General features: G+C 38.4%; 1 gene segment (V, D, J or C); it reads left to right on the forward strand.

Moving 5' to 3' along the window:
- Positions 1-8,319: 8,319 nt before the first annotated feature.
- Positions 8,320-8,883, forward strand: LOC124232793 (T cell receptor alpha variable 20-like). The segment is given in 2 exon segments: positions 8,320-8,371; positions 8,537-8,883. Coding segments are annotated over 2 exon segments (399 nt in total).
- Positions 8,884-9,238: the final 355 nt, after the last annotated feature.

A 9,238-nucleotide genomic window follows, 5' to 3' on the forward strand; every position in this document is an offset into this window, starting at 1 on the left:
CTAAGAACTGCCAGAAACCAGCCAGTTCCATCAGCCTCACCATCACAGGCTCACAGCTCCGGGACTCCGCAGTGTACTTCTGTGCTCTGAGAGAGGCAATAGTGATGTGGGTGCCTGTGGGAGCCCCACAGAAACCTCAGGTCTCAACATGAGGCATCCCCCAGCTGTGAACACCTGGGCGAGAGTCTCAGTGTGGACAGGAAGAGGCAGAGGCTGCGTCAGCAGTGGTGGGGTGTTTAGAAGCAGAAGCTTCTCTCTCTACCTCACAGAACATATCTAAGAGTGTCATTCATCAAAAGATCTTTGTATTCAATTCTTTATCTTGAAGTAGATCATACGGCAAAAGTTTTTTTATAAAAACTTTTTTATGGTGATTACGTTAAAGTGGAAGACCCAAAACCTAAATGCCTTCCCTGTTCCAGCCTGTGCTGACAAATTTGCTGGTTGTCATACTGTTATCCAAATCCATCCTGATGTTGAAAAGGGATTTTGGGAATCTTCATTGGAAGGATTAGGACCTCCCAGAGACTGAAGCTGGGTCTGTGCTCTCTCTTCTTTGTACTTTTGCTTTCCAGATGTCCCCTTATGCCTCCTTCTGGTCACTACCTGTCCTTCCTGGGAAACCACAGTCCCATAGATTAGCTTTGCCTGCTTTTGAACTTTGCATATATAGAATAATATTGTTTGGATTTTTTTCTGTCTAGATTTTTCTCTTAATATTATATTTCTAAGATTCATCCATTATGTACAGTTTATTTTGTTTATCCTGTTTGCTGTATGAATATACTGCAGTTTATTTAGCCATCTCCCTAAATGTTTATTTGATTCTTCTAGTCTTTGGCTATTATCAGCAGCGTTGTTATGAATATTCTTATACATATTGTTTGGTAAGCATATTTACAGACTGCTATTGGGCATATATGTTAATATTTCTGGATCAAAAGGTATACATGTATTTGGCTTTAATTCCTCCACTAGTTAAACCCTCAAAAAGAGTACTAATGACTTCTGTGCTGTAAATCAACAGAAATCTTTAGTTCTCATCATAGCTGACCTCTCAGAACCTTTTGACACATGCGCTATGACCACTTATTCTTTCCTAAACTCTCTCTTCCTTAGGTTTCCCTGACAAACTATGCTCCGGGGTTCTTACCTACTTCTTGGGCTGTTTTCTCTTTGACGCCTGCGCACACTCTCCTCTCCCTTCCATTAACTGTTGGACGTCTGCAAGCTTTAGCCTTAGGCCATCTCTTCCCCTTATGTTGCTTTCTCTGACATTTTACTCATCAAGCCTATGACTCACATGTTGATGTCTCTGTACCAGGCCTCACCATCTACTTTCTCTTACCTTTCAATCAATTAAAATAGTATAAGTAACCTATGTGTCATGTATACACATAGATAAAAATAACAGAATCATCAGTATTCTTGCCCTTAAACATGGTAAAGTAAGAGAAATTGTCATTGTAACCTAGCGTGACCCTCTAAATCCTCCAAACTCCAGGGTACTCATTTCACCTCTCTCTTGAATCTCTGTAACTTGGCTTGAGGAAGGTTAGAAATGCCACACCACCGCAGCTTCACTCCTATTCTCTCCAACTCTTCAGTGAATCTCTGTTTTCTCATTTATCTTTACTAGGGATAATAGGTTAAGGAAGGTTAAAAAAACGTGTTTTATATATGTTTTGCAGGTGCTCCCAAGAACATATTGTGGCCTCTCTCCATGTGGTCTCATGTGTTGAGGGCTCTCTCCAAAGTCCAAGACAAGGAAATGTTGCAATTAATATAGTTTTCCATATATACATCTATATCTGTACTTATGTATAGATTTTTAAAATTCCTGTTATGCCTATGCCTGTGATCTCCATAGGGTCAGGAAACATGCATGTACTGTACATTACACAATACTTTGCACATAAAATATTTGTTGATTGAAGAAGAATAAATTAATTGGCAACATCAACAGATACAGAGCTTCCATCCTTTGGATGCTATTAGATAAGCGTGGATCAATTATTTCTTGTATTTGTCCATTTCTTATGACCATGAAAACATTCCTTTGGTTTGCATGTACCATAAATTCCCTTTCTGATTCTACAGAGTTTCTTCACATGGCACCATTTCCAGGTTTGGAGATATAAGTCCTATAAAGCTAAGAGTGCTAGTGGATTTTCCAGGCTGAAAGAAAATCACAATTAATTCAGGTCTGTGTTCCCATACCTTTCCTTTCCATCATCCTAATTTCTGGGCATAAATGAAATGACTTTTGTACAGGAGGTGTTCTCCGAACACTAAATGCTGCCTTTGTGTACAACTGCATGAGGCCAAACTATTGTTTCCATTTGTCATTACCATTACTGTGACTTGCTCTCCTTCTTTGTATATATTTTTTTCATGTTTCGTGACCTAGTTGATTCACTCAGCTGTGGCATAGATATCCCTACCGTTGGGAGTCCTAGCCTAGTTACTAGGGAAAAGGAGGTTGTTTTTCTAATTTTCTGATTCTGGCTTCAAGGGCTGAATTATTTCAATCGAGAACACTTCAAAACTCCTTGATTCTTAACCCTTTAGAAAACTCAATTTTTTCTCAATTGTAATATTGTTTTTTCAAAATACTCTTATGAGAGTAAAATCAGGACTCTGCCCCTGGGACGGTAGGAAGAAGCATCAGTACATTCTGGGGGAACTGAGCTATTTGGCTTTGGGACTGTGACTATGAATAGAGGTAGATGAAAGCATGTAATTTAGCAAAAAGTAATAACAAAAAGTGGGATTTTTCATTCTTGGGGCAATTTGTAGAGAATATTCTTTTCTTAAAGAGACATGCATTCAATTATCAGGAAAGAAGTCACAGACAAGGAAGAAGAATCTCACTTTTAATTCAGTTTGATGACTTAAAGAAGGATGGGCATCTTTCTCAGACAATTTTACAGTTTAGAAGAACGTGAGGGGCCACCTAGTGGTGTAGTGGTTAAGTTCATGTGCTCCACTTCTGCTGCCTGGGGTTTGCTGGTTGGGATCCCGTGCACGGACCTAGCACTGCTCATCAAGCCATGCTGTAGCAGGCATCCTACAAATAAAGTAGAGGAAGATGGGCATAGATGTTAGCCCAGGGCCAATCTTCCTCAGCAAAAAAGAGGCGGATTGGTGGCAGATGTTAGCTCAGGGCTAATCTTCCTAAAAAAAAATAAAAGAATGTGAATGTTAGAAAAGATTATAGTTATTCTTGATCATAAAATAGATGTAACCATTTTCTAAATCTATACTGGGAAAACCATTATCCTGTAATATAGGAGATTTCAGAGGCTGATGAGTTAAGAAGGGGTTGGTTTGTGTCCTATGTTTTTAAATTTACTTTTTAGTTGAGAAATCATGCTAAGTATAAAAAGGGAAATTTGCAGTCTCAAAGTATAAAGTTTTTCACTCCTCTATGAGAAATACTCAACTTACAGTTTGGTTATGCTGCTTTGAGCTGGTTACTTGATCACAGCAAATAGGTAAAGCTTAAGACAAAGATGGTGACACATTCTTCCTTTTACAAAATAAACATTATAAAAAATTAACTCAAAATGGATCATGGACTTAAATTTAGAACATAAAAATATCGAACTTGTAGAAAAAGACATAGGAGAAATTCTTCAGGATCTGAGGCTAGGTGAAGAATTCTTAAATTTGACACCAAATGCATGATACACACACAGGCACGCACAATGGACTTCATCAAAATTAGAAACGTTTCCTCTTCAAAAGACCCTGTTAAGATGAAAAGATAAGCTATAGACTGGGAGTAAATATTTACAAACCATGTATCTGACACAGGGCTTGTATCTAGAATATGTAAAGAACTCTCAAAACTGAGCAGTATAAAAACAACCAATTAGAACATGGGCAAAAGATTCAAATAGATATTTCACCAAAGAGGATATACAGATTGCAAATAGGCACATGAAAAAATCTTCAACCTAATTAACCATCAGACAAATGCAAATTAAAACCACATTGAAATGTCACTACACACCTAAAAGTGTCTAAAATAAAAAATAGCAATAACACCAAATGTTGGCAAGCATGTGGAGAAATGGAATCATTCACACATTGCGTGTGGCAATGTAAGATGGTGCAGGCACTCTGGAAAATAGTTTGACAGTTTCTTATAAAACTAAACATGCCTTGCCATATGATCCAGCAATTTCACACTCGGGTACTTATTCTAGAGAAATGAAAACTTATATTCACACAAAAACCTGTGCATGACTATTCATAGCAGCTTTATTCATAACAGCCAAAATCTGGAAACAATCCAAAAGCCCTTCAGTGGATCACTGGTTAAGCAAAGCGTGGCACATCCATACCATGGAATACTACTCAGAAATAAAAATGAACAAACAGGTTGGATACACACAGTAACTTGGATAGACCTGATGCTTTTATTACTCATGCTGAGTGAAAGAAAAACTATCTCAAAAGGTTACTATTGCATAATTCTGTTTATATAACTATTGAAATAACAAAATTGTAGGAATAAGAACACAGTGCTTGTGAGGGGTTAATGACAGAGAAGAGGTTGGGTGTGAATACAAAGGGGTAGCACGAGGAAGCCTCGTGGTCATGAAACAGATGCGCATTTGATTGTGGCAATGAATCTATACATATGATATACATGCATGCATGAATCAGTACATATGTAAATTTGCATAGAACTACACACACACACACACACACACGAGTGCATGTAAAACGGGAAATCTAAATAAACTCTGTGGATTGTACCAATGTCAGTTTCCTGATTTAGATACCACTAGAGGGGTCTGGGGAGAGGGACATTGGGACCTCCTTGTACATTCTTTGAAGCTTCCATGAATCTATAATTCTTTCAAATTAAAAATAGTTTTAAAAATCAAACGCAGTTTTTGTGAAACTGAACTGTGAGTCATCGTCTCTGGCTCTCTTGCACATCGCACATTCAGACCCTCGGTCCTCTCAGTTCCCTCCCTGCAGAGAACCACTGTACTGATTGTGGTGAAGGTGGTGAAGGAAGCAGTGATCTGTGTCACCTTCTTTCTGAGATGCGCATATTCAGAAACAGAGAAAAGCTGCCTATTAAATATGATTTGTCAGGGTCACGGTTTGCTAAGTGTGGCTAGAATAGATCAAATCAGTGAATGATGAATTGTCTACAAGTTAGTGTAATAAATTTCGGGTCACTGAGAAATTATCCAGTTCTCAAAGAAAAAAACAAAGAGCAATGGTGGTTGTTTACAATGTTAGTACAATAAACTCTGTGTAGCTTATTTTCTCTGGTTACGGAGTGGGATGGAGTGACGTGAAACTGTGCACCTGACAGCTGATGCTCTTTCTCTGGGTTGTAGCTAATGGTGATAGAGGGTGCTATCTAGACAAGTCCAAAGAGAATTTATATAAATGGTGGTTAATTTAACAAGATAAACACGTGTTCAATGACAAAATCTATCGGTGTGTCATAGAATCAAACAAATTAAGCAATGCTAGTTTTGCCACATATATCTTAGCCCACTGTTGCTAATTTCAATGTTCTTAGAAAAACAGCTTGAAAGTTAAGTCGGGATATTATTGAAGTTAATTTTCATGAGGTAGATACTCTCTAAATTCTTACTTTTGTAGTAACATGATATTGTCTAAAATGTGATTACTTCGCAATTTTAATGTATTTATTTGAAACTAGACATGCTGATTCTAAAACTCAAGTGAAGACTAAATATCAGAAAATCAGAAACAATTTTGAAACAGAAGAATAATGGCAACAGGGTGGAGACAAAATCTATCACACATTAAATAGTATTATAAAGCTTATAAAATAGTATTATAAAATAAAATAATTAAAAATAGTTGGTACCAGCAGATGTATAAGTAGGTAGACTGATAGAAGAAAAGAGAGAAGAAAGAAATAGAAACAAATTACATATAGGAAATTACTATCCTACAAAGTTAATATTAATCAGGGCGAAAACAATAGCTCATTCAGCAGATAATGCCGGGGCAATTGACTAGCCACTTAAAAAAAATTGACCTCTTACCTTACTCCATAGATCAAAATAATTCAAAATGGTAGCCTTAGAATATTAAATTTTAAGCATAATAGGAAATTTCAGGATTTTTAACAAGTAATCTTAGAGTGAGTTATGACTTTCTAAGCAAGGCTCAAACTTCAGAAGGCAGAATAAAAGTGAATACATTTGAATAAACAATAAATAAGAATATATGAACTCAGAGGCCTTCCTGGTGGCACAGCAGTTAAGTTCCCGTGCTCCACTTCGGTGGCCTGGGGTTCACTGGTTCAGATCCCAGGCACGGACCTACCCACTGCTTATCAAACCATGCTGTGGAAGGCGTCCCACATATAAGATAGAGCAAAATGGGCACAGATGTTAGCTCAGGGCCAACCTTCCTCAGCAAGAAGAGGAGGATTGGCAGTGGACGTTAGCTCAGGGCTAATCTTCCTCAAAAGAAAAAAAAAAAGAATATATAAACTCAAACATTTCCACATTGCAGAAACACTTTAGAAAATCCAAAATCAAATGCCAAAATGGAATAGAAAATGCAAAAATAGGGAAAATGTAGCTTTAGTGTATAAAGAGATTTTGCAAACCAATAAAATTAACTCTCCAGAAGAAAATTGCATTAATAACGCATAGTTAATATTACTTGCATGTTTGCTGTGTTCTAGTCCTTATTCTACACTTTATCTATCTATCGATGTCAATATCTGTTTCAAATGATTCTCAGAGAAATTCTATAAGATGTGCACTATTTTTTATCCATCACTCAATTAAGGAAACTAAGTCACAGAGATAGTCACTGAGGAGCTTGTTCAGAATCTCACAGCAAACAAACTATAGAGCTGGTTTGACCCTGTCGTTCTGACTCCAAAGCCAACACTTAAACAGAATGTTGGATAGACTTTTCAAAGAGAGACATGCAAACAGATTTAATGATTATTTTTAAAATCCCAGCTTGACCAATATAGAGAAATAAAAAAATGGTTCTCTAGATTAGTATTTCTTACCTATTAAATTAAGAAAGATAAAGAAAACTAATTATATGATATGTTGGCAAGGGAGTGGAGAAACAGACACTGATACATTGTAAATGTGTAAATTGCTACTGCTTTTTAGAGACATTTGGCCATACTTATTAAATGAAAGATGCCTGGATCCTTTGTCATAGTTTTTACATTTTCAATAATTTATATGTTCATGTTGGCAAATATCTTGTATGAGAATATTCATTTCAGCATAATATGTGGTAGTAAAAGATTGGAAATAGTTTAAAATTGCAAAAATACAAAACTGCTGAAATAAAATGTGGTGTATCCATGCAATGGTATGCTATGTGGCCATTTTGTGGGGAAAAAAAAGCAAATCACAGAGCGGAGTGTATAGGTTTGTCTGAAAATAATGAATGTGTGTGTGTGATAGAAGCAGTTTCCTCTACGAATGAACTGTGGTACTGAAGGATAAATGAGGAAAGAAGACGTACTTTTACTGTATATTATTTATGTTATGTAAAATGTTTATGGTTTGCAGAGATAATAGTTACCCCCTGTACTCCCCCAGGTGACTTTCTGATTTCTCTGAGATCTAGAAATGGAGAGTTCATCCCTCTGCCAGGCTCTTCCCCCACCGCCCCCAAGATCGATCAAGTTTGTGACCCTGAGTTTTAGTCACACTTGGTCCCTATAGCCAGGCACAAAATTATTTGAAGAAATGGATTTAACTTCTATTCCCAATTCTTTGTCAAAGAGGTTTCCAGACATTTCCACAACCTAGTTGATTCCCCTCTTTTCAACACTCTAACCCTTTGAAGGTTTCACCTGCTGAGATTCTTGTGTATTATAATCAATTTCACCTACCCTTGGGTTCAACCCTTTTATAACCTCTGGCAGCAGTTTAACTTTAAAGCCATCCAGGGAAGAATGAAACAATTAGAAGTGCAGGCGAGAGAAGGCTTTTCTGATCACTGCTTTGACCTCATATACACTATGCTCACCAAATATCAAAAATGTCCTTCCCTCAGGCTTTTTACTTATAGGTGGTGTGAAGTGGGTACTGTGAGGTTGTGTTCATGACCACGAGGTGGCAGTGGCTCCATTCCTCTCATTCCATCAATGTCTTAAACATCAAAAGCATGACAGTTACTAGAGGATTTGCTTTTGATTGGCTGAGCTGCCAACAGAAAGGCTCTCTCATGCATTAGAGAACAAGAACCAAGACACAGAAACAGCTCCTCGGAGAAGAAAGGGTTTGGAATCATCGCAAATTTTATCAAGACTGAGATATCAAGATGGAGAACATGCTGGAATGTGTCTTCCTTGTCTTGTGGCTTCAGTTTGGCTGTAAGTTGGAGGCAAAGAGATGAGAACCATAAGGGCACATTTATCCAAAGCTGGGGAGAAGGGAGAGGGGTTTAGCCTCAGCTCATGCCGGGTTTCTTGTTGGAATTTCTCAAAACTGCTGAACTGAAAGCTTTGTATCATTTCTGATTTTGTTTCCCTGAGCAGGGTTGAGTGGAGAAGACCAGGTGGAGCAGAGCCCTCAGACCCTGAGACGCCAGGAGGGAGACAGTATCAGCCTCAACTGCAGTTACACCGTCAGCAATTTTAGAGGGCTACTGTGGTACAGGCAGGATCCTGGGAAAGGCCCTGAACTCCTCTTCCTCCTGTCCTCAGTTGGGAAGCCAGAGCATAAAGAAAGAATAAGAGCTACACTCTTTGAGAAAGGAAGTTCTCTGCACATCACAGACTCCAAACCTGAAGACTCAGCCACTTACCTCTGCGCTGTGGAGACACAGTGCTCCCAGGCACCTGCAAGCCTGCACCAAAACCCTGCAGCTGGGGCCCTGGATTAAGGGCATCTCTGTTGTTTATCCTCCTCAAAGAAGTATTTACTTAGCACCCGGAACCTCTTCCCAAGTGGTCATATAGAGAATGAAGTCTTCTGACACGGCCAGATGCCAGAGACTACTGTTCATTCTGTCCAGGGATCCTAGACGGTGCCCTTTGCCTGTACATGGGTCAGTCTGCTCTTCATAACAGCCCAGAGCTTCTCTCTCACCAATTCAGAGGGACAGCTGTGCTATAGAGAGGCTTGGTTTCTAGTCTTGGCCACTTGAAAAGAAACTGCACAGGAATATACGCTCTTCCCTAAAATAACTTCTTTTTTTGCATTCTCTCGTAATAATCTGGTCACATGTCTATAAGTGA

This window comes from Equus quagga, unplaced genomic scaffold, assembly GCF_021613505.1.
Source record: "Equus quagga isolate Etosha38 unplaced genomic scaffold, UCLA_HA_Equagga_1.0 1164_RagTag, whole genome shotgun sequence".
In the NCBI taxonomy this organism is placed as follows: domain Eukaryota; kingdom Metazoa; phylum Chordata; class Mammalia; order Perissodactyla; family Equidae; genus Equus; species Equus quagga.